This window comes from Amia ocellicauda, chromosome 1, assembly GCF_036373705.1.
Source record: "Amia ocellicauda isolate fAmiCal2 chromosome 1, fAmiCal2.hap1, whole genome shotgun sequence".
In the NCBI taxonomy this organism is placed as follows: domain Eukaryota; kingdom Metazoa; phylum Chordata; class Actinopteri; order Amiiformes; family Amiidae; genus Amia; species Amia ocellicauda.
Window position 1 is genome coordinate 62,061,548 of NC_089850.1, and position 24,000 is coordinate 62,085,547.

The following is a 24,000-nucleotide window of genomic DNA, read 5'->3' on the forward strand; positions in this document are numbered from 1 at the left end:
TTTCATTTCAAATCTCTGTGTCTGTCTATCTATATGAAAAGATACAACTGAAGCCATAATAATACAAATAAATCAATACATAATAATAACACTACTACTGTTACTGCTGCCACTTCTACCGCTGCTTTTACAAATCGATAGTAGATGGCTAGTTAATTAGTTAATTGAAACAGGCCTGTTCCTCCTGTAATGTGATTGGTCAGCTAGACTGACCGACAGACTTAAGGTCAGAGGTTTCAGCCCCTCCCCCAACTACGTCCACCCCTCCCTCCCTCCTTTCCTCTCTCCCTCCCTCCCTCTCTCTCCTAATGTGAGCCCAGTTTACTTAATTGTCAGTGAACAATTTACTTATTTTTAGAAATGTAATTAATATTTACAATTGAATTAATAATCGTACTGGTCTGACTGTCTCTCCATTTCTCTCTGTCTCACCCTCTCTCTCTCAGTCATTGTAGTGTATTAACCTCTCCCTCTCCCCCTCTCTTTCTGGGTCAAGAGGCCCCCTAATACTCTCTTCTCTCTATCCTGTGCCCCCCCTTCTCTCCTCTCCCTCTCTCGCTGTGTCCCTCTCTCTCCTCTCTTTCCTTTCTCTGCTTTCTCCCTCTCCTTCTCCCTCTGACCCTTGCTCTCCACCCTTCTCTATCACTTGTTTACAGACCACTGCCCAATTCTGTCACACCGTCCTCAATGTGTCACTCCTCCCTCCTTTCCTCTCTCTCTCCCTCCCTCATTTTCTTTCTCTCTCCATCCTTCATTTTCCCTCTCTGTCTGATTCTGTGGTTTCTGTTTCTCAGTCCATCTCTTTCCTCCCCCCCCTCTCTCCCTCTCTTTCTCTCAGTCAGCGACTGATTGAAGTGACAGGGCCAGTTAATATTGATCGAGACAAACTGAGACAGAGAGAGAGAGGGAGGGCGGTAAGGAGGGAGGGAGAGAGAGAGAGAGGAAGGAAAGTGTATGTATTACTACACTGCACTACACTGTACTGTACTATACTACACTATACTACACTGTATTACACTGTACTACTCTCTACTGCACTGTACAACACTGTTTGTGTTACACAATGTTACACTATACTGCACTGTACTATACTGTGTTCCACTGTAACTCTGTACTACACTTACTACACTAAAGTATACTGAATGATTAGTGTACTGCACTTTACTGTACTATACTTCACTCTACTATACTATATTGCAGCACACTATACTGTATTGCACTGTGCTGCACTGCACTGCACTGCACGCTCTCTGTGTTAGTGGGGGCTCTGCGGGGGGGCTGGGGCTGGTGACGTGTGCTGCAGGTCCTGTGAGCCACAGCGATGCATTATTGACACACGGAGACACACCGGGTTTAAACTGGAAACAGACCATCAATAATTCACTGTGTCATTCACCACGGCAGCAACACTCTCCCTCTGCCTCTCGCTGTCTCTATCCCTGTCTCTCCTTCTCTCCGCCTTTTTCTCTGTCTCCCTCTCTCTCCCTGTCTGTCTCTCTCTGTCCCCCCCTCTATAGGGACAACGCCCATATTTACAGTATGTTACGTTTTCATATAATTGTAATATATTTATAATACCGTAAAGTAAAGAAATACATATTATGAATATGTATGTTTCCATGGGGATCCTATATCTCTCTCCCTTTCTTTTCCTCCCTCTTTCCGTCTCTCTCTGTCCGTCTCTATACTATACTATACTACAGTCCACACAGCGCTGGCTCCAGTCTGGGCCCTGTACTACACCACAGCCCTGACACAAGGGAAACTGATGCCAGGAAGTGACAGCACCAACCCTGCTTACCCTGGCAGGAAGTGCTGTTGTGGTTGGGCTGGTGGCCCTGGTCACAGACACATCCCCCCACTGCCACCATCCAATCGCCTTCTGCGTTGCAGTGTAGTTTGGGCGGGGCGCCAGGCTGCGATTGGCTGTGAGCCACGCAGGTCCCGCCTACTGGCACCAGGGCCGCCGGCTCCGCCCCCGAGGGCGTGTCCGGGAACACAGCCAAGTTGCGAGTGGTCTGTGGGCACTGCCTGTAGAAGATGGACACGCCCATCAGGGAGATACAGGCTCCGGTGTCCACAAAGGCTAGCACAAACCTGAGAGAGAGGGAGAGAGAGGGAGGGAGAGAGGGAGGGAGAGAGAGGCAGAGAGAGAGAGAGAGAGAGGGAGGGAGGGAGAGAGAGAGGGGGAGGGAGAGAGAGGGAGAGAGGGAGAGAGAGGGAGAGGGAGAGAGAGAGAGGGAGGGAGAGGGAGAGAGGGAGAGGGAGGGAGGGAGAGAGGGAGGGAGAGAGGGAGGGAGAGAGAGAGGGAGAGGGGGAGGGAGAGAGGGAGAGAGGGAGAGAGGGAGGGAGGGAGGGAGAGAGAGGGAGAGGGAGGGAGAGGGGGAGGGGAGAGGGAGAGAGGGAGAGAGAGAGAGAGAGAGAGAGGGAGGGAGAGGGAGAGGGGGAGGGAGAGAGAGGGAGAGAGAGAGAGAGGGAGAGAGAGGGAGAGGGAGGGAGAGGGAGAGAGGGAGGGAGAGAGAGAGGGAGAGGGGGAGGCAGAGAGGGAGAGGGAGGGAGGGAGAGAGAGGCAGAGAGGGAGAGGGAGGGAGGGAGGGAGATGGGGAGGGGAGAGGGAGAGAGAGGGAGGGAGAGAGGGAGGGAGAGAGAGAGGGAGAGGGGGAGGGAGAGAGGGAGAGAGGGAGAGAGGGAGGGAGGGAGAGAGAGGGAGAGAGAGGGAGAGGGGGAGGGGAGAGGGAGAGAGGGAGAGGGAGGGAGAGGGGGAGAGGGAGAGAGGGAGAGGGAGAGAGAGGGAGGGAGAGGGAGAGAGAGGGAGGGAGAGAGGGAGGGAGAGAGAGAGGGGGAGGGAGAGAGAGGGAGGGAGAGAGGGAGGGAGAGAGAGAGGGGGAGGGAGAGAGAGGGAGAGAGAGAGAGAGGGAGAGGGAGAGAGAGAGAGGGAGGGAGAGGGAGAGAGGGAGAGAGAGGGAGAGGGAGAGGGGGAGAGGGAGGGAGAGGGAGAGAGGGAGGGAGAGAGTGAGAGAGAGAGAGAGGGAGAGGGAGAGAGAGTATTAACCCTGACTGTGCGCAGTACCACTGACGACTCAGCACATGGGCACACAGACTCACACAGAGACAGCAGCGATTTAGAGAGGAATGACAGAAGAGAAGAAAGACGAGGTGTGTGTGTGGGGGGGGGTTCAGTACCCGTGGCGGGTCAGGGGTCCGAAACTGCGGGTCTTGAGGTTTAGGGTGTGTCTGGTCTGCTTCTGGTTCTGGTTTTGGTTGGGCTGGGTCCGGGAGAAGCTCCTGTCCGGGGCGATGGTGTCGATCTTCACCCAGCCCTCGCGCGTCTCGCCCTCCCCACCCTGATTGGCAGAGAGAGGGAGGGACCAAGGGGCGGGGCTTAGCTTTGTTGGGAAATCATATCCTCAAACCCATGAGTGGAGCCCCTCATCTTCCCTCATTATTAAAACATTACATTGAGATAACAAGGCAGTTCAGACATGTCTCTGTCAGCCGAGCCAAGTCCAATTTAGCAAATCCACTTAAATCAATTACATTTCTGTTAAGAACAACAACCAACAGAACAGTGTAACTGGGACAGGGCTGAGACCTGTGTGCAGTGTGAAAGTGTGTGTGTGTGTGTGTGTGTAACTGTGTGTGTGTGTTGTGTGTAACTGTGTGTGTGTGTCTGTGTAACTGTGTGTGTGTGTGTGTGTGTGTGTAACTGTGTGTGTGTGTGTGTGTGTAACTGTGTGTGTGTGTCTGTGTAACTGTTTGTGTCTCTGTGTGTGTGTGTGTGTAACTGTGTGTGTGTAACTGTGTGTATGTGTGTGTAACTGTGTGTGTCTCTGTGTGTGTGTGTGTAACTGTGTGTGTGTAACTGTGTGTATGTGTGTGTAACTGTGTGTGTCTCTGTGTGTGTGTGTGTAACTGTGTGTGTGTGTCTGTGTAACTGTGTGTGTGTGTGTGTGTGTGTAACTGTGTGTGTGTGTGTGTGTGTAACTGTGTGTGTGTGTCTGTGTAACTGTGTGTGTCTCTGTGTAACTGTGTGTGTGTGTCTGTGTAACTGTGTGTGTCTCTGTGTAACTGTGTGTGTGTGTGTGTGTGTGTGTAACTGTGTGTGTGTGTGTAACTGTGTGTGTCTCTGTGTAAATGTGTGTGTGTGTGTCTCTGTGTAACTGTGTGTGTGTGTGTGTGTAACTGTGTGTGTGTGTCTGTGTAACTGTGTGTGTAACTGTGTGTGTCTCTGTGTAACTGTGTGTGTGTGTCTGTGTAACTGTGTGTGTCTCTGTGTAACTGTGTGTGTGTGTGTGTGTGTAACTGTGTGTGTGTGTGTGTAACTGTGTGTGTGTGCGTAACTGTGTGTGTCTCTGTGTAAATGTGTGTGTGTGTGTCTCTGTGTAACTGTGTGTGTGTGTGTGTGTGTGTGTAACTGTGTGTGTGTGTCTGTGTAACTGTGTGTGTGTGTGTGTGTGTGTGTAACTGTGTGTGTGTCTGTGTAACTGTGTGTGTCTCTGTGTGTGTGTGTGTAACTGTGTGTGTGTGTGTAACTGTGTGTGTGTCTCTGTGTAACTGTGTGTGTGTGTAACTGTGTGTGTGTGTCTGTGTAACTGTGTGTGTCTCTGTGTAACTGTGTGTGTGTGTGTAACTGTGTGTGTGTGTGTGTGTAACTGTGTGTGTCTCTGTGTGTGTGTGTGTGTAACTGTGTGTGTGTGTGTAAATGTGTGTGTGTGTGTCTCTGTGTAACTGTGTGTGTCTGTGTAACTGTGTGTCTCTGTGTAACTGTGTGTGTCTGTGTAACTGTGTGTGTGTGTCTGTGTAACTGTGTGTCTGTGTAACTGTGTGTGTCTTTGTGTAACTGTGTGTGTGTCTGTGTAACTGTGTGTCTCTGTGTAACTGTGTGTGTCTTTGTGTAACTGTGTGTGTGTCTGTGTAACTGTGTGTCTCTGTGTAACTGTGTGTGTCTTTGTGTAACTGTGTGTGTGTCTGTGTAACTGTGTGTGTGTGTGTGTCTGTGTAACTGTGTGTGTCTGTGTAACTGTGTGTCTCTGTGTAACTGTGTGTCTGTGTAACTGTGTGTGTCTCTGTGTAACTGTGTGTGTCTCTATGTAACTGTGTGTCTCTGTGTAACTGTGTGTCTCTGTGTAACTGTGTGTGTCTCTGTGTAACTGTGTGTGTCTGTGAAACTGTGTGTCTCTGTGTAACTGTGTGTGTGTCTCTGTGTAACTGTGTGTGTCTGTGTAACTGTGTGTGTGTCTCTGTGTAACTGTGTGTGTCTCTGTGTAACTGTGTGTGTGTGTCTGTGTAACTGTGTGTCTCTGTGTAACTGTGTGTGTGTCTCTATGTAACTGTGTGTCTCTGTGTAACTGTGTGTGTCTGTGTAACTGTGTGTCTCTGTGTAACTGTGTGTGTGTCTCTGTGTAACTGTGTGGGTGTCTCTGTGTAACTGTGTGTCTCTGTGTAACTGTGTGTGTGTCTCTGTGTAACTGTGTGTGTCTGTGTAACTGTGTGTGTCTCTGTGTAACTGTGTGGGTGTCTCTATGTAACTGTGTGTCTCTGTGTAACTGTGTGTGTCTCTGTGTAACTGTGTGTGTGTCTCTGTGTAACTGTGTGTCTCTGTGTAACTGTGTGTGTGTCTCTGTGTAACTGTGTGTCTCTGTGTAACTGTGTGGGTGTCTCTGTGTAACTGTGTGTCTCTGTGTAACTGTGTGTGTGTCTCTATGTAACTGTGTGTCTCTGTGTAACTGTGTGTGTGTCTCTGTGTAACTGTGTGTGTTTGTGTAACTGTGTGTGTCTCTGTGTAACTGTGTGTCTCTGTGTAACTGTGTGTGTGTATCTGTGTAACTGTGAGGGTGTGTCTCTGTGTAACTGTGTGTGTCTGTGTAACTGTGTGTGTGTATCTGTGTAACTGTGAGGGTGTGTCTCTGTGTAACTGTGTGTGTCTGTGTAACTGTGTGTGTGTCTGTGTAACTGTGTGTCTCTGTGTAACTGTGTGTGTCTCTGTGTAACTGTGTGGGTGTCTCTATGTAACTGTGTGTCTCTGTGTAACTGTGTGTCTCTGTGTAACTGTGTGTGTCTCTGTGTAACTGTGTGTGTGTCTCTGTGTAACTGTGTGTCTCTGTGTAACTGTGTGGGTGTCTCTGTGTAACTGTGTGTCTCTGTGTAACTGTGTGTGTGTCTCTATGTAACTGTGTGTCTCTGTGTAACTGTGTGTGTTTGTGTAACTGTGTGTGTCTCTGTGTAACTGTGTGTCTCTGTGTAACTGTGTGTGTGTATCTGTGTAACTGTGAGGGTGTGTCTCTGTGTAACTGTGTGTGTCTGTGTAACTGTGTGTGTGTCTGTGTAACTGTGTGTCTCTGTGTAACTGTGTGTGTCTCTGTGTAACTGTGTGTGTGTATCTGTGTAACTGTGAGGGTGTGTCTCTGTGTAACTGTGTGTGTCTGTGTAACTGTGTGTGTGTCTGTGTAACTGTGTGTCTCTGTGTAACTGTGTGTGTCTCTGTGTAACTGTGTGGGTGTCTCTATGTAACTGTGTGTCTCTGTGTAACTGTGTGTGTCTGTGTAACTGTGTGTGTGTGTCTGTGTAACTGTGTGTGTGTGTCTCTGTGTAACTGTGTGTGTGTTTGTGTAACTGTGTGTGTCTCTGTGTAACTGTGTGTCTCTGTGTAACTGTGTGTGTGTCTGTGTAACTGTGTGTGTTTGTGTAACTGTGTGTGTCTGTGTAACTGTGTGTGTGTCTCTGTGTAACTGTGTGTGTGTCTGTGTAACTGTGTGCTGATGTCTTTGTATTGTGTTTTGCAAAGTTAATCTATAGCCCTTACTACAATTAAACTACACCTCCCATTATCCCCTGCGCCCTGTCATAGTGGGACTCAATAACCAACAGAGTTACACTGTGTAGCGCTGACAGGCCCCCAGCCCTCTGGCCCACTGTATTAATACTTTCCAATGATAAGTCACCCCCCCTGTCCGGAGACCGCAGTGCACCCTGGGGGCCGCAGTGCCTCACCGTGCCGCCCCAGCTGCGCTCCAGCTCCCTCTGGGTGTCGGCCTGCCTGTAGTACAGGGTGAAGGTCTCCCGGCAGTGGGGGGAGGCGCGGCGCAGGCTGGAACAGTCGCGCACCGAGAAGCGCACGGACACGAAGGCCCGGGGGGCGGAGCCGCGCTGCAGGAAGGGCGTGGCCAGCCAGTGGGACGTGCTGTGATTGGACGAGGCCACGTTGCACACCTCAAAGGCCCGGATCAGCCGGCCCCGGTCATCCAGGACACTGACCTCGTCCCACTGAGAGGGAGCGAGGGAGAGTCATTGCTAATATTGATCAGCACCTATATTGAACCTAATCATTAAACTGGGCTCATGCAGGGCCTGTGTGTCTCTGTCTGTGTGTTGAGACGTCAGGCTGACAGAGACACGTGGTTTCCCTGCCTGGACACGTTCAGGGACAAGGTGAACATGGCTGTATTGACAACGATCCTTCCTGTTGTGTCTCAAGAGTTGAGCACAAGGTCGTGCTGTGGAGGAATTGTGCCAAAGGGCCCGACAGGGGCATCGTATTTACTCATTATCTATAGTGTTGATTATTCTGCAGCCAATAGAATCTGTTACACTGACATATTAAGCATCATTTCATGAATATTCATTGCTTCTGTCAATTATTCCCATATATGGCCTTTGACTTTGTCTGTCTGGCTCTGAACGCGTCTGTCTCCCTCAGGGAAGCTGTGTGTCTCCGTCACCTGTTTCTCTGGATTATTGTATTAGCACATCAGCATGCTCCTGACTCACTGAGGTGCTGTGGATTCCTCACAGTGGGGGCTGCAGTACTGATCGCAGCTGTGTGTCACATGGCATTGAAGTAAAGTCTCTCCATCTCTCTTTCTCTCTCTCTGTCATTCTCTCCCTCTTCCTCTCGGTCTCTGATTCTGTTTCTGTCTGTCTGTTGTTCTCTCTCTCTCTTTCTCTCTTCAGCCATCTCTTGACTTCTCTTATTCCATTCCACTTTCAATGCTCCTGTTCCCTGCCCCCCAATTGCCTCTCTCACTTTCTCTAAGGTCGAGAAGCCCCAGGTCAAATAATCCAGAACTCCATCAAACTCATATTTCATCTTTCTCTCTTTCTCTCTTTCTGGTTCTCTACTTCCATATTTCTCTCAAGGCTCTCACACCTGCATCCTCGCCTTCTCTCTGTCCCTGTCTAGCCATCAGAGTGGGAAAAAGACAGTCTTAGAGAGACATCTCTCCTGCTCCAGAGTGTACATTAACACTGACTGAATGACTGGACACTACAGCACATTAACACTGATTGACTGACTGGACACTACAGCACATTAATATTCATTTGATGATGCTTTGAATATACTGACTGGATGTATTATAAATGTATTCTAGTTTTCCAGTCAGTCAGTGTTAATGTGCTGTAGTGTCCAGTCAGTCAGTCAGTCAGTGTTAATGTACTGTAGTGTCCAGTCAGTCAGTCAGTGTTAATGTGCTGTAGTGTCCAGTCAGTCAGTGTTAATGTACTGTAGTGTCCAGTCAGTCAGTGTTAATGTGCTGTAGTGTCCAGTCAGTCAGTCAGTGTTAATGTGCTGTAGTGTCCAGTCAGTCAGTGTTAATGTACTGTAGTGTCCAGTCAGTCAGTCAGTGTTAATGTGCTGTAGTGTCCAGTCAGTCAGTCAGTGTTAATGTACTGTAGTGTCCAGTCAGTCAGTCAGTGTTAATGTTCTGTAGTGTCCAGTCAGTCAGTCAGTGTTAATGTGCTGTAGTGTCCAGTCAGTCAGTCAGTGTTAATGTACTGTAGTGTCCAGTCAGTCAGTCAGTGTTAATGTGCTGTAGTGTCCAGTCAGTCAGTCAGTGTTAATGTACTGTAGTGTCCAGTCAGTCAGTCAGTGTTAATGTGCTGTAGTGTCCAGTCAGTAAGTCAGTGTTAATGTGCTGTAGTGTCCAGTCAGTCAGTCAGTGTTAATGTGCTGTAGTGTCCAGTCAGTCAGTGTTAATGTGCTGTAGTGTCCAGTCAGTCAGTGTTAATGTACTGTAGTGTCCAGTCAGTCAGTCAGTGTTAATGTGCTGTAGTGTCCAGTCAGTCAGTGTTAATGTACTATAGTGTCCAGTCAGTCAGTCAGTGTTAATGTGCTGTAGTGTCCAGTCAGTCAGTGTTAATGTACTGTAGTGTCCAGTCAGTCAGTCAGTGTTAATGTGCTGTAGTGTCCAGTCAGTCAGTCAGTGTTAATGTACTGTAGTGTCCAGTCAGTCAGTGTTAATGTACTGTAGTGTCCAGTCAGTCAGTCAGTGTTAATGTGCTGTAGTGTCCAGTCAGTCAGTGTTAATGTACTATAGTGTCCAGTCAGTCAGTCAGTGTTAATGTGCTGTAGTGTCCAGTCAGTCAGTGTTAATGTACTGTAGTGTCCAGTCAGTCAGTCAGTGTTAATGTGCTGTAGTGTCCAGTCAGTCAGTCAGTGTTAATGTACTGTAGTGTCCAGTCAGTCAGTCAGTGTTAATGTGCTGTAGTGTCCAGTCAGTCAGTGTTAATGTACTGTAGTGTCCAGTCAGTCAGTGTTAATGTGCTGTAGTGTCCAGTCAGTCAGTGTTAATGTACTGTAGTGTCCAGTCAGTCAGTGTTAATGTGCTGTAGTGTCCAGTCAGTGTTAATGTCCTGTAGTGTCCAGTCAGTCAGTGTTAATGTACTGTAGTGTCCAGTCAGTCAGTGTTAATGTGCTGTAGTGTCCAGTCAGTCAGTGTTAATGCACTGTAGTGTCCAGTCAGTCAGTGTTAATGTGCTGTAGTGTCCAGTCAGTGTTAATGTGCTGTAGTGTCCAGTCAGTCAGTCAGTGTTAATGTGCTGTAGTGTCCAGTCAGTCAGTGTTAATGTATTGTAGTGTCCAGTCAGTCAGTGTTAATGTACTGTAGTGTCCAGTCAGTCAGTCAGTGTCAATGTGCTGTAGTGTCCAGTCAGTCAGTGTTAATGTGCTGTAGTGTCCAGTCAGTGTTAATGTCCTGTAGTGTCCAGTCAGTCAGTCAGTGTTAATGTACTGTAGTGTCCAGTCAGTCAGTCAGTGTTAATGTACTGTAGTGTCCAGTCAGTCAGTGTTAATGTGCTGTAGTGTCCAGTCAGTCAGTGTTAATGTACTGTAGTGTCCAGTCAGTCAGTGTTAATGTACTGTAGTGTCCAGTCAGTCAGTGTTAATGTGCTGTAGTGTCCAGTCAGTGTTAATGTCCTGTAGTGTCCAGTCAGTCAGTGTTAATGTGCTGTAGTGTCCAGTCAGTCAGTGTTAATGTGCTGTAGTGTCCAGTCAGTCAGTGTTAATGTACTGTAGTGTCCAGTCAGTCAGTCAGTGTTAATGTGCTGTAGTGTCCAGTCAGTCAGTGTTAATGCACTGTAGTGTCCAGTCAGTCAGTGTTAATGTGCTGTAGTGTCCAGTCAGTGTTAATGTGCTGTAGTGTCCAGTCAGTCAGTCAGTGTTAATGTGCTGTAGTGTCCAGTCAGTCAGTGTTAATGTATTGTAGTGTCCAGTCAGTCAGTGTTAATGTACTGTAGTGTCCAGTCAGTCAGTCAGTGTCAATGTGCTGTAGTGTCCAGTCAGTCAGTGTTAATGTGCTGTAGTGTCCAGTCAGTGTTAATGTCCTGTAGTGTCCAGTCAGTCAGTGTTAATGTACTGTAGTGTCCAGTCAGTCAGTGTTAATGTGCTGTAGTGTCCAGTCAGTCAGTCAGTGTTAATGTACTGTAGTGTCCAGTCAGTCAGTCAGTGTTAATGTACTGTAGTGTCCAGTCAGTCAGTGTTAATGTGCTGTAGTGTCCAGTCAGTCAGTGTTAATGTACTGTAGTGTCCAGTCAGTCAGTGTTAATGTACTGTAGTGTCCAGTCAGTCAGTGTTAATGTGCTGTAGTGTCCAGTCAGTGTTAATGTCCTGTAGTGTCCAGTCAGTCAGTGTTAATGTGCTGTAGTGTCCAGTCAGTCAGTGTTAATGTACTGTAGTGTCCAGTCAGTCAGTGTTAATGTGCTGTAGTGTCCAGTCAGTGTTAATGTCCTGTAGTGTCCAGTCAGTCAGTGTTAATGTACTGTAGTGTCCAGTCAGTCAGTGTTAATGTGCTGTAGTGTCCAGTCAGTCAGTGTTAATGTACTGTAGTGTCCAGTCAGTCAGTCAGTGTTAATGTGCTGTAGTGTCCAGTCAGTCAGTGTTAATGCACTGTAGTGTCCAGTCAGTCAGTGTTAATGTGCTGTAGTGTCCAGTCAGTGTTAATGTGCTGTAGTGTCCAGTCAGTCAGTCAGTGTTAATGTACTGTAGTGTCCAGTCAGTCAGTCAGTGTTAATGTACTGTAGTGTCCAGTCAGTCAGTCAGTGTTAATGTGCTGTAGTGTCCAGTCAGTCAGTGTTAATGTACTGTAGTGTCCAGTCAGTCAGTGTTAATGTGCTGTAGTGTCCAGTCAGTCAGTGTTAATGTACTGTAGTGTCCAGTCAGTCAGTGTTAATGTACTGTAGTGTCCAGTCAGTCAGTCAGTGTTAATGTGCTGTAGTGTCCAGTCAGTCAGTGTTAATGCACTGTAGTGTCCAGTCAGTCAGTGTTAATGTGCTGTAGTGTCCAGTCAGTGTTAATGTCCTGTAGTGTCCAGTCAGTCAGAGTTAATGTACTGTAGTGTCCTGTCAGTCAGTGTTAATGTGCTGTAGTGTCCAGTCAGTCAGTGTTAATGTACTGTAGTGTCCAGTCAGTCAGTGTTAATGTGCTGTAGTGTCCAGTCAGTCAGTCAGTGTTAATGTGCTGTAGTGTCCAGTCAGTCAGTGTTAATGTACTGTAGTGTCCAGTCAGTCAGTCAGTGTTAATGTACTGTAGTGTCCAGTCAGTCAGTCAGTGTTAATGTGCTGTAGTGTCCAGTCAGTCAGTGTTAATGTACTGTAGTGTCCAGTCAGTCAGTGTTAATGTGCTGTAGTGTCCAGTCAGTGTTAATGTCCTGTAGTGTCCAGTCAGTCAGTGTTAATGTACTGTAGTGTCCAGTCAGTCAGTGTTAATGTGCTGTAGTGTCCAGTCAGTCAGTGTTAATGTACTGTAGTGTCCAGTCAGTCAGTCAGTGTTAATGTGCTGTAGTGTCCAGTCAGTCAGTGTTAATGCACTGTAGTGTCCAGTCAGTCAGTGTTAATGTGCTGTAGTGTCCAGTCAGTGTTAATGTGCTGTAGTGTCCAGTCAGTCAGTCAGTGTTAATGTACTGTAGTGTCCAGTCAGTCAGTCAGTGTTAATGTACTGTAGTGTCCAGTCAGTCAGTCAGTGTTAATGTGCTGTAGTGTCCAGTCAGTCAGTGTTAATGTACTGTAGTGTCCAGTCAGTCAGTGCTAATGTGCTGTAGTGTCCAGTCAGTCAGTGTTAATGTACTGTAGTGTCCAGTCAGTCAGTGTTAATGTACTGTAGTGTCCAGTCAGTCAGTGTTAATGTGCTGTAGTGTCCAGTCAGTGTTAATGTCCTGTAGTGTCCAGTCAGTCAGCGTTAATGTACTGTAGTGTCCAGTCAGTCAGTGTTAATGTGCTGTAGTGTCCAGTCAGTCAGTGTTAATGTACTGTAGTGTCCAGTCAGTCAGTCAGTGTTAATGTGCTGTAGTGTCCAGTCAGTCAGTGTTAATGCACTGTAGTGTCCAGTCAGTCAGTGTTAATGTGCTGTAGTGTCCAGTCAGTGTTAATGTGCTGTAGTGTCCAGTCAGTCAGTCAGTGTTAATGTACTGTAGTGTCCAGTCAGTCAGTCAGTGTTAATGTGCTGTAGTGTCCAGTCAGTCAGTGTTAATGTGCTGTAGTGTCCAGTCAGTGTTAATGTCCTGTAGTGTCCAGTCAGTCAGTGTTAATGTACTGTAGTGTCCAGTCAGTCAGTGTTAATGTGCTGTAGTGTCCAGTCAGTCAGTGTTAATGTACTGTAGTGTCCAGTCAGTCAGTTAATGTACTGTAGTGTCCAGTCAGTCAGTGTTAATGTACTGTAGTGTCCAGTCAGTCAGTGTTAATGTGCTGTAGTGTCCAGTCAGTGTTAATGTCCTGTAGTGTCCAGTCAGTCAGTGTTAATGTACTGTAGTGTCCAGTCAGTCAGTGTTAATGTGCTGTAGTGTCCACTCAGTCAGTCAGTGTTAATGTACTTTAGTGTCCAGTCAGTCAGTCAGTGTTAATGTGCTGTAGTGTCCAGTCAGTCAGTGTTAATGTACTGTAGTGTCCAGTCAGTCAGTGTTAATGTACTGTAGTGTCCAGTCAGTCAGTCAGTGTTAATGTACTGTAGTGTCCAGTCAGTCAGTCAGTGTTAATGTGCTGTAGTGTCCAGTCAGTCAGTGTTAATGTACTGTAGTGTCCAGTCAGTCAGTGTTAATGTACTGTAGTGTCCAGTCAGTCAGTCAGTGTTAATGTACTGTAGTGTCCAGTCAGTCAGTGTTAATGTGCTGTAGTGTCCAGTCAGTGTTAATGTCCTGTAGTGTCCAGTCAGTCAGTGTTAATGTACTGTAGTGTCCAGTCAGTCAGTGTTAATGTGCTGTAGTGTCCAGTCAGTCAGTCAGTGTAAATGTGCTGTAGTGTCCAGTCAGTCAGTGTTAATGTACTGTAGTGTCCAGTCAGTCAGTCAGTGTTAATGTGCTGTAGTGTCCAGTCAGTCAGTGTTAATGTACTGTAGTGTCCAGTCAGTCAGTGTTAATGTACTGTAGTGTCCAGTCAGTCAGTCAGTGTCAATGTGCTGTAGTGTCCAGTCAGTCAGTGTTAATGTGCTGTAGTGTCCAGTCAGTGTTATTGTCCTGTAGTGTCCAGTCAGTCAGTGTTAATGTACTGTAGTGTCCAGTCAGTCAGTGTTAATGTGCTGTAGTGTCCAGTCAGTCAGTCAGTGTTAATGTACTGTAGTGTCCAGTCAGTCAGTCAGTGTTAATGTGCTGTAGTGTCCAGTCAGTCAGTGTTAATGTACTGTAGTGTCCAGTCAGTCAGTGTTAATGTGCTGTAGTGTCCAGTCAGTCAGTGTTAATGTACTGTAGTGTCCAGTCAGTCAGTGTTAATGTACTGTAGTGTCCAGTCAGTCAGTGTTAATGTGCTGTAGTGTCCAGTCAGTGTTAATGTCCTGTAGTGTCCAGTCAGTCAGTGTTAATGTACTGTAGTGTCCAGTCAGTCAGTGTTAATGTGCTGTAGTGTCCAGTCAGTCAGTGTTAATGTACTGTAGTGTCCAGTCAGTCAGTGTTAATGTGCTGTAGTGTCCAGTCAGTGTTAATGTCCTGTAGTGTCCAGTCAGTCAGTGTTAATGTACTGTAGTGTCCAGTCAGTCAGTGTTAATGTGCTGTAGTGTCCAGTCAGTCAGTGTTAATGCACTGTAGTGTCCAGTCAGTCAGTGTTAATGTGCTGTAGTGTCCAGTCAGTGTTAATGTGCTGTAGTGTCCAGTCAGTCAGTCAGTGTTAATGTACTGTAGTGTCCAGTCAGTCAGTGTTAATGTATTGTAGTGTCCAGTCAGTCAGTGTTAATGTACTGTAGTGTCCAGTCAGTCAGTCAGTGTCAATGTGCTGTAGTGTCCAGTCAGTCAGTGTTAATGTGCTGTAGTGTCCAGTCAGTGTTAATGTCCTGTAGTGTCCAGTCAGTCAGTCAGTGTTAATGTACTGTAGTGTCCAGTCAGTCAGTGTTAATGTGCTGTAGTGTCCAGTCAGTCAGTCAGTGTTAATGTGCTGTAGTGTCCAGTCAGTCAGTGTTAATGTGCTGTAGTGTCCAGTCAGTGTTAATGTGCTGTAGTGTCCAGTCAGTCAGTCAGTGTTAATGTACTGTAGTGTCCAGTCAGTCAGTGTTAATGTGCTGTAGTGTCCAGTCAGTCAGTCAGTGTTAATGTACTGTAGTGTCCAGTCAGTCAGTCAGTGTTAATGTGCTGTAGTGTCCAGTCAGTCAGTGTTAATGTACTGTAGTGTCCAGTCAGTCAGTGTTAATGTGCTGTAGTGTCCAGTCAGTCAGTGTTAATGTACTGTAGTGTCCAGTCAGTCAGTGTTAATGTACTGTAGTGTCCAGTCAGTCAGTGTTAATGTGCTGTAGTGTCCAGTCAGTGTTAATGTACTGTAGTGTCCAGTCAGTCAGTCAGTGTTAATGTACTGTAGTGTCCAGTCAGTCAGTCAGTGTTAATGTGCTGTAGTGTCCAGTCAGTCAGTGTTAATGTACTGTAGTGTCCAGTCAGTCAGTGTTAATGTGCTGTAGTGTCCAGTCAGTGTTAATGTACTGTAGTGTCCAGTCAGTCAGTCAGTGTTAATGTACTGTAGTGTCCAGTCAGTCAGTCTGTGTCAATGTGCTGTAGTGTCCAGTCAGTCAGTGTTAATGTGCTGTAGTGTCCAGTCAGTGTTAATGTGCTGTAGTGTCCAGTCAGTCAGTCAGTGTTAATGTACTGTAGTGTCCAGTCAGTCAGTGTTAATGTGCTGTAGTGTCCAGTCAGTCAGTCAGTGTTAATGTACTGTAGTGTCCAGTCAGTCAGTCAGTGTTAATGTGCTGTAGTGTCCAGTCAGTCAGTGTTAATGTACTGTAGTGTCCAGTCAGTCAGTGTTAATGTGCTGTAGTGTCCAGTCAGTCAGTGTTAATGTACTGTAGTGTCCAGTCAGTCAGTGTTAATGTACTGTAGTGTCCAGTCAGTCAGTGTTAATGTGCTGTAGTGTCCAGTCAGTGTTAATGTCCTGTAGTGTCCAGTCAGTCAGTGTTAATGTACTGTAGTGTCCAGTCAGTCAGTGTTAATGTGCTGTAGTGTCCAGTCAGTCAGTGTTAATGTACTGTAGTGTCCAGTCAGTCAGTCAGTGTTAATGTGCTGTAGTGTCCAGTCAGTCAGTGTTAATGCACTGTAGTGTCCAGTCAGTCAGTGTTAATGTGCTGTAGTGTCCAGTCAGTGTTAATGTGCTGTAGTGTCCAGTCAGTCAGTCAGTGTTAATGTACTGTAGTGTCCAGTCAGTCAGTCAGTGTTAATGTACTGTAGTGTCCAGTCAGTCAGTCAGTGTTAATGTGCTGTAGTGTCCAGTCAGTCAGTGTTAATGTACTGTAGTGTCCAGTCAGTCAGTGTTAATGTGCTGTAGTGTCCAGTCAGTCAGTGTTAATGTACTGTAGTGTCCAGTCAGTCAGTGTGTGTCAATGTGCTGTAGTGTCCAGTCAGTCAGTGTTAATGTGCTGTAGTGTCCAGTCAGTGTTAATGTGCTGTAGTGTCCAGTCAGTCAGTCAGTGTTAATGTACTGTAGTGTCCAGTCAGTCAGTGTTAATGTGCTGTAGTGTCCAGTCAGTCAGTCAGTGTTAATGTACTGTAGTGTCCAGTCAGTCAGTCAGTGTTAATGTGCTGTAGTGTCCAGTCAGTCAGTGTTAATGTACTGTAGTGTCCAGTCAGTCAGTGTTAATGTGCTGTAGTGTCCAGTCAGTCAGTGTTAATGTACTGTAGTGTCCAGTCAGTCAGTGTTAATGTACTGTAGTGTCCAGTCAGTCAGTGTTAATGTGCTGTAGTGTCCAGTCAGTGTTAATGTCCTGTAGTGTCCAGTCAGTCAGTGTTAATGTACTGTAGTGTCCAGTCAGTCAGTGTTAATGTACTGTAGTGTCCAGTCAGTCAGTGTTAATGTGCTGTAGTGTCCAGTCAGTCAGTCAGTGTTAATGTGCTGTAGTGTCCAGTCAGTCAGTGTTAATGTACTGTAGTGTCCAGTCAGTCAGTCAGTGTTAATGTGCTGTATTGTCCAGTCAGTCAGTGTTAATGTACTGTAGTGTCCAGTCAGTCAGTGTTAATGTACTGTAGTGTCCAGTCAGTCAGTCAGTGTCAATGTGCTGTAGTGTCCAGTCAGTCAGTGTTAATGTGCTGTAGTGTCCAGTCAGTGTTATTGTCCTGTAGTGTCCAGTCAGTCAGTGTTAATGTACTGTAGTGTCCAGTCAGTCAGTGTTAATGTGCTGTAGTGTCCAGTCAGTCAGTCAGTGTTAATGTACTGTAGTGTCCAGTCAGTCAGTCAGTGTTAATGTGCTGTAGTGTCCAGTCAGTCAGTGTTAATGTACTGTAGTGTCCAGTCAGTCAGTGTTAATGTGCTGTAGTGTCCAGTCAGTCAGTGTTAATGTACTGTAGTGTCCAGTCAGTCAGTGTTAATGTACTGTAGTGTCCAGTCAGTCAGTGTTAATGTGCTGTAGTGTCCAGTCAGTGTTAATGTCCTGTAGTGTCCAGTCAGTCAGTGTTAATGTACTGTAGTGTCCAGTCAGTCAGTGTTAATGTGCTGTAGTGTCCAGTCAGTCAGTGTTAATGTACTGTAGTGTCCAGTCAGTCAGTGTTAATGTGCTGTAGTGTCCAGTCAGTGTTAATGTCCTGTAGTGTCCAGTCAGTCAGTGTTAATGTACTGTAGTGTCCAGTCAGTCAGTGTTAATGTGCTGTAGTGTCCAGTCAGTCAGTGTTAATGCACTGTAGTGTCCAGTCAGTCAGTGTTAATGTGCTGTAGTGTCCAGTCAGTGTTAATGTGCTGTAGTGTCCAGTCAGTCAGTCAGTGTTAATGTACTGTAGTGTCCAGTCAGTCAGTGTTAATGTATTGTAGTGTCCAGTCAGTCAGTGTTAATGTACTGTAGTGTCCAGTCAGTCAGTCAGTGTCAATGTGCTGTAGTGTCCAGTCAGTCAGTGTTAATGTGCTGTAGTGTCCAGTCAGTGTTAATGTCCTGTAGTGTCCAGTCAGTCAGTCAGTGTTAATGTACTGTAGTGTCCAGTCAGTCAGTGTTAATGTGCTGTAGTGTCCAGTCAGTCAGTCAGTGTTAATGTGCTGTAGTGTCCAGTCAGTCAGTGTTAATGTGCTGTAGTGTCCAGTCAGTGTTAATGTGCTGTAGTGTCCAGTCAGTCAGTCAGTGTTAATGTACTGTAGTGTCCAGTCAGTCAGTGTTAATGTGCTGTAGTGTCCAGTCAGTCAGTCAGTGTTAATGTACTGTAGTGTCCAGTCAGTCAGTCAGTGTTAATGTGCTGTAGTGTCCAGTCAGTCAGTGTTAATGTACTGTAGTGTCCAGTCAGTCAGTGTTAATGTGCTGTAGTGTCCAGTCAGTCAGTGTTAATGTACTGTAGTGTCCAGTCAGTCAGTGTTAATGTACTGTAGTGTCCAGTCAGTCAGTGTTAATGTGCTGTAGTGTCCAGTCAGTGTTAATGTACTGTAGTGTCCAGTCAGTCAGTCAGTGTTAATGTACTGTAGTGTCCAGTCAGTCAGTCAGTGTTAATGTGCTGTAGTGTCCAGTCAGTCAGTGTTAATGTACTGTAGTGTCCAGTCAGTCAGTGTTAATGTGCTGTAGTGTCCAGTCAGTGTTAATGTACTGTAGTGTCCAGTCAGTCAGTCAGTGTTAATGTACTGTAGTGTCCAGTCAGTCAGTCTGTGTCAATGTGCTGTAGTGTCCAGTCAGTCAGTGTTAATGTGCTGTAGTGTCCAGTCAGTGTTAATGTGCTGTAGTGTCCAGTCAGTCAGTCAGTGTTAATGTACTGTAGTGTCCAGTCAGTCAGTGTTAATGTGCTGTAGTGTCCAGTCAGTCAGTCAGTGTTAATGTACTGTAGTGTCCAGTCAGTCAGTCAGTGTTAATGTGCTGTAGTGTCCAGTCAGTCAGTGTTAATGTACTGTAGTGTCCAGTCAGTCAGTGTTAATGTGCTGTAGTGTCCAGTCAGTCAGTGTTAATGTACTGTAGTGTCCAGTCAGTCAGTGTTAATGTACTGTAGTGTCCAGTCAGTCAGTGTTAATGTGCTGTAGTGTCCAGTCAGTGTTAATGTCCTGTAGTGTCCAGTCAGTCAGTGTTAATGTACTGTAGTGTCCAGTCAGTCAGTGTTAATGTGCTGTAGTGTCCAGTCAGTCAGTGTTAATGTACTGTAGTGTCCAGTCAGTCAGTCAGTGTTAATGTGCTGTAGTGTCCAGTCAGTCAGTGTTAATGCACTGTAGTGTCCAGTCAGTCAGTGTTAATGTGCTGTAGTGTCCAGTCAGTGTTAATGTGCTGTAGTGTCCAGTCAGTCAGTCAGTGTTAATGTACTGTAGTGTCCAGTCAGTCAGTCAGTGTTAATGTACTGTAGTGTCCAGTCAGTCAGTCAGTGTTAATGTGCTGTAGTGTCCAGTCAGTCAGTGTTAATGTACTGTAGTGTCCAGTCAGTCAGTGTTAATGTGCTGTAGTGTCCAGTCAGTCAGTGTTAATGTACTGTAGTGTCCAGTCAGTCAGTGTGTGTCAATGTGCTGTAGTGTCCAGTCAGTCAGTGTTAATGTGCTGTAGTGTCCAGTCAGTGTTAATGTGCTGTAGTGTCCAGTCAGTCAGTCAGTGTTAATGTACTGTAGTGTCCAGTCAGTCAGTGTTAATGTGCTGTAGTGTCCAGTCAGTCAGTCAGTGTTAATGTACTGTAGTGTCCAGTCAGTCAGTCAGTGTTAATGTGCTGTAGTGTCCAGTCAGTCAGTGTTAATGTACTGTAGTGTCCAGTCAGTCAGTGTTAATGTGCTGTAGTGTCCAGTCAGTCAGTGTTAATGTACTGTAGTGTCCAGTCAGTCAGTGTTAATGTACTGTAGTGTCCAGTCAGTCAGTGTTAATGTGCTGTAGTGTCCAGTCAGTGTTAATGTCCTGTAGTGTCCAGTCAGTCAGTGTTAATGTACTGTAGTGTCCAGTCAGTCAGTGTTAATGTGCTGTAGTGTCCAGTCAGTCAGTGTTAATGTACTGTAGTGTCCAGTCAGTCAGTCAGTGTTAATGTGCTGTAGTGTCCAGTCAGTCAGTGTTAATGCACTGTAGTGTCCAGTCAGTCAGTGTTAATGTGCTGTAGTGTCCAGTCAGTGTTAATGTGCTGTAGTGTCCAGTCAGTCAGTCAGTGTTAATGTACTGTAGTGTCCAGTCAGTCAGTCAGTGTTAATGTACTGTAGTGTCCAGTCAGTCAGTCATTGTTAATGTGCTGTAGTGTCCAGTCAGTCAGTGTTAATGTACTGTAGTGTCCAGTCAGTCAGTGTTAATGTGCTGTAGTGTCCAGTCAGTCAGTGTTAATGTACTGTAGTGTCCAGTCAGTCAGTGTTAATGTACTGTAGTGTCCAGTCAGTCAGTGTTAATGTGCTGTAGTGTCCAGTCAGTGTTAATGTCCTGTAGTGTCCAGTCAGTCAGTGTTAATGTACTGTAGTGTCCAGTCAGTCAGTGTTAATGTGCTGTAGTGTCCAGTCAGTCAGTGTTAATGTACTGTAGTGTCCAGTCAGTCAGTCAGTGTTAATGTGCTGTAGTGTCCAGTCAGTCAGTGTTAATGTGCTGTAGTGTCCAGTCAGTGTTAATGTCCTGTAGTGTCCAGTCAGTCAGTGTTAATGTACTGTAGTGTCCTGTCAGTCAGTGTTAATGTGCTGTAGTGTCCAGTCAGTCAGTGTTAATGTACTGTAGTGTCCAGTCAGTCAGTGTTAATGTGCTGTAGTGTCCAGTCAGTCTGTCAGTGTTAATGTGCTGTAGTGTCCAGTCAGTCAGTGTTAATGTACTGTAGTGTCCAGTCAGTCAGTCAGTGTTAATGTACTGTAGTGTCCAGTCAGTCAGTGTTAATGTGCTGTAGTGTCCAGTCAGTGTTAATGTCCTGTAGTGTCCAGTCAGTCAGTGTTAATGTACTGTAGTGTCCAGTCAGTCAGTGTTAATGTGCTGTAGTGTCCAGTCAGTCAGTGTTAATGTACTGTAGTGTCCAGTCAGTCAGTTAATGTACTGTAATGTCCAGTCAGTCAGTGTTAATGTACTGTAGTGTCCAGTCAGTCAGTGTTAATGTGCTGTAGTGTCCAGTCAGTGTTAATGTCCTGTAGTGTCCAGTCAGTCAGTGTTAATGTACTGTAGTGTCCAGTCAGTCAGTGTTAATGTGCTGTAGTGTCCAGTCAGTCAGTCAGTGTTAATGTACTTTAGTGTCCAGTCAGTCAGTCAGTGTTAATGTGCTGTAGTGTCCAGTCAGTCAGTGTTAATGTACTGTAGTGTCCAGTCAGTCAGTGTTAATGTACTGTAGTGTCCAGTCAGTCAGTCAGTGTTAATGTACTGTAGTGTCCAGTCAGTCAGTCAGTGTTAATGTGCTGTAGTGTCCAGTCAGTCAGTGTTAATGTACTGTAGTGTCCAGTCAGTCAGTGTTAATGTACTGTAGTGTCCAGTCAGTCAGTCAGTGTTAATGTACTGTAGTGTCCAGTCAGTCAGTGTTAATGTGCTGTAGTGTCCAGTCAGTGTTAATGTCCTGTAGTGTCCAGTCAGTCAGTGTTAATGTACTGTAGTGTCCAGTCAGTCAGTGTTAATGTGCTGTAGTGTCCAGTCAGTCAGTCAGTGTTAATGTGCTGTAGTGTCCAGTCAGTCAGTGTTAATGTACTGTAGTGTCCAGTCAGTCAGTCAGTGTTAATGTGCTGTAGTGTCCAGTCAGTCAGTGTTAATGTACTGTAGTGTCCAGTCAGTCAGTGTTAATGTACTGTAGTGTCCAGTCAGTCAGTCAGTGTCAATGTGCTGTAGTGTCCAGTCAGTCAGTGTTAATGTGCTGTAGTGTCCAGTCAGTGTTATTGTCCTGTAGTGTCCAGTCAGTCAGTGTTAATGTACTGTAGTGTCCAGTCAGTCAGTGTTAATGTGCTGTAGTGTCCAGTCAGTCAGTCAGTGTTAATGTACTGTAGTGTCCAGTCAGTCAGTCAGTGTTAATGTGCTGTAGTGTCCAGTCAGTCAGTGTTAATGTACTGTAGTGTCCAGTCAGTCAGTGTTAATGTGCTGTAGTGTCCAGTCAGTCAGTGTTAATGTACTGTAGTGTCCAGTCAGTCAGTGTTAATGTACTGTAGTGTCCAGTCAGTCAGTGTTAATGTGCTGTAGTGTCCAGTCAGTGTTAATGTCCTGTAGTGTCCAGTCAGTCAGTGTTAATGTACTGTAGTGTCCAGTCAGTCAGTGTTAATGTGCTGTAGTGTCCAGTCAGTCAGTGTTAATGTACTGTAGTGTCCAGTCAGTCAGTCAGTGTTAATGTGCTGTAGTGTCCAGTCAGTCAGTGTTAATGCACTGTAGTGTCCAGTCAGTCAGTGTTAATGTGCTGTAGTGTCCAGTCAGTGTTAATGTGCTGTAGTGTCCAGTCAGTCAGTCAGTGTTAATGTACTGTAGTGTCCAGTCAGTCAGTCAGTGTTAATGTACTGTAGTGTCCAGTCAGTGTTAATGTCCTGTTGTGTCCAGTCAGTCAGTGTTAATGTACTGAAGTGTCCAGTCAGTCAGTGTTAATGTGCTGTAGTGTCCAGTCAGTCAGTGTTAATGTACTGTAGTGTCCAGTCAGTCAGTGTTAATGTACTGTAGTGTCCAGTCAGTCAGTGTCAATGTGCTGTAGTGTCCAGTCAGTCAGTGTTAATGTGCTGTAGTGTCCAGTCAGTGTTAATGTCCTGTAGTGTCCAGTCAGTCAGTGTTAATGTACTGTAGTGTCCAGTCAGTCAGTGTTAATGTGCTGTAGTGTCCAGTCAGTCAGTGTTAATGTACTGTAGTGTCCAGTCAGTCAGTGTTAATGTACTGTAGTGTCCAGTCAGTCAGTGTCAATGTGCTGTAGTGTCCAGTCAGTCAGTCAGTGTTAATGTGCTGTAGTGTCCAGTCAGTCAGTGTTAATGTACTGTAGTGTCCAGTCAGTCAGTGTTAATGTGCTGTAGTGTCCAGTCAGTGTTAATGTGCTGTAGTGTCCAGTCAGTCAGTCAGTGTTAATGTACTGTAGTGTCCAGTCAGTGTTAATGTCCTGTTGTGTCCAGTCAGTCAGTGTTAATGTACTGAAGTGTCCAGTCAGTCAGTGTTAATGTGCTGTAGTGTCCAGTCAGTCAGTGTTAATGTACTGTAGTGTCCAGTCAGTCAGTGTTAATGTACTGTAGTGTCCAGTCAGTCAGTGTCAATGTGCTGTAGTGTCCAGTCAGTCAGTGTTAATGTGCTGTAGTGTCCAGTCAGTGTTAATGTCCTGTAGTGTCCAGTCAGTCAGTGTTAATGTACTGTAGTGTCCAGTCAGTCAGTGTTAATGTGCTGTAGTGTCCAGTCAGTCAGTGTTAATGTACTGTAGTGTCCAGTCAGTCAGTGTTAATGTACTGTAGTGTCCAGTCAGTCAGTGTCAATGTGCTGTAGTGTCCAGTCAGTCAGTGTTAATGTGCTGTAGTGTCCTGTCAGTGTTAATGTCCTGTAGTGTCCAGTCAGTCAGTGTTAATGTACTGTAGTGTCCAGTCAGTTAGTGTTAATGTGCTGTAGTGTCCAGTCAGTCAGTCAGTGTTAATGTACTGTAGTGTCCAGTCAGTCAGTGTTAATGTGCTGTAGTGTCCAGTCAGTCAGTGTTAATGTGCTGTAGTGTCCAGTCAGTCAGTGTTAATGTACTGTAGTGTCCAGTCAGTCAGTGTTAATGTGCTGTAGTGTCCAGTCAGTCAGTGTTAATGTACTGTAGTGTCCAGTCAGTCAGTGTCAATGTGCTGTAGTGTCCAGTCAGTCAGTCAGTGTTAATGTGCTGTAGTGTCCAGTCAGTGTTAATGTCCTGTAGTGTCCAGTCAGTCAGTGTTAATGTACTGTAGTGTCCAGTCAGTCAGTGTTAATGTGCTGTAGTGTCCAGTCAGTCAGTGTTAATGTACTGTAGTGTCCAGTCAGTCAGTCAGTGTTAATGTGCTGTAGTGTCCAGTCAGTCAGTGTTAATGTGCTGTAGTGTCCAGTCAGTGTTAATGTGCTGTAGTGTCCAGTCAGTCAGTGTTAATGTGCTGTAGTGTCCAGTCAGTCAGTGTTAATGTACTGTAGTGTCCAGTCAGTCAGTCAGTGTTAATGTGCTGTAGTGTCCAGTCAGTCAGTGTTAATGTACTGTAGTGTCCAGTCAGTCAGTGTTAATGCACTGTAGTGTCCAGTCAGTCAGTGTTAATGTGCTGTAGTGTCCAGTCAGTGTTAATGTGCTGTAGTGTCCAGTCAGTCAGTCAGTGTTAATGTACTGTAGTGTCCAGTCAGTCAGTCAGTGTTAATGTGCTGTAGTGTCCAGTCAGTCAGTGTTAATGTGCTGTAGTGTCCAGTCAGTGTTAATGTCCTGTAGTGTCCAGTCAGTCAGTGTTAATGTACTGTAGTGTCCAGTCAGTCAGTGTTAATGTGCTGTAGTGTCCAGTCAGTCAGTGTTAATGTACTGTAGT

At 45.8% G+C, this 24,000-nt stretch overlaps 1 protein-coding gene across 1 annotated transcript in view; it reads right to left on the bottom strand.

Annotated features, from left to right (window-relative positions):
- ephb6 (eph receptor B6) overlaps positions 1–24,000 on the bottom strand; it is a 68,520-nt gene that overhangs the window by 33,539 nt on the left and 10,981 nt on the right. The window contains exons 3-5 of the mRNA XM_066712402.1: positions 6,991–7,263; positions 3,184–3,344; positions 1,802–2,097 (exon numbers count right to left, since the gene is read on the bottom strand). Of these exons, the coding sequence (XP_066568499.1) occupies positions 1,802–2,097; positions 3,184–3,344; positions 6,991–7,263 (730 nt within the window). The remainder of the gene's footprint in view (positions 1–1,801; positions 2,098–3,183; positions 3,345–6,990; positions 7,264–24,000) is intronic.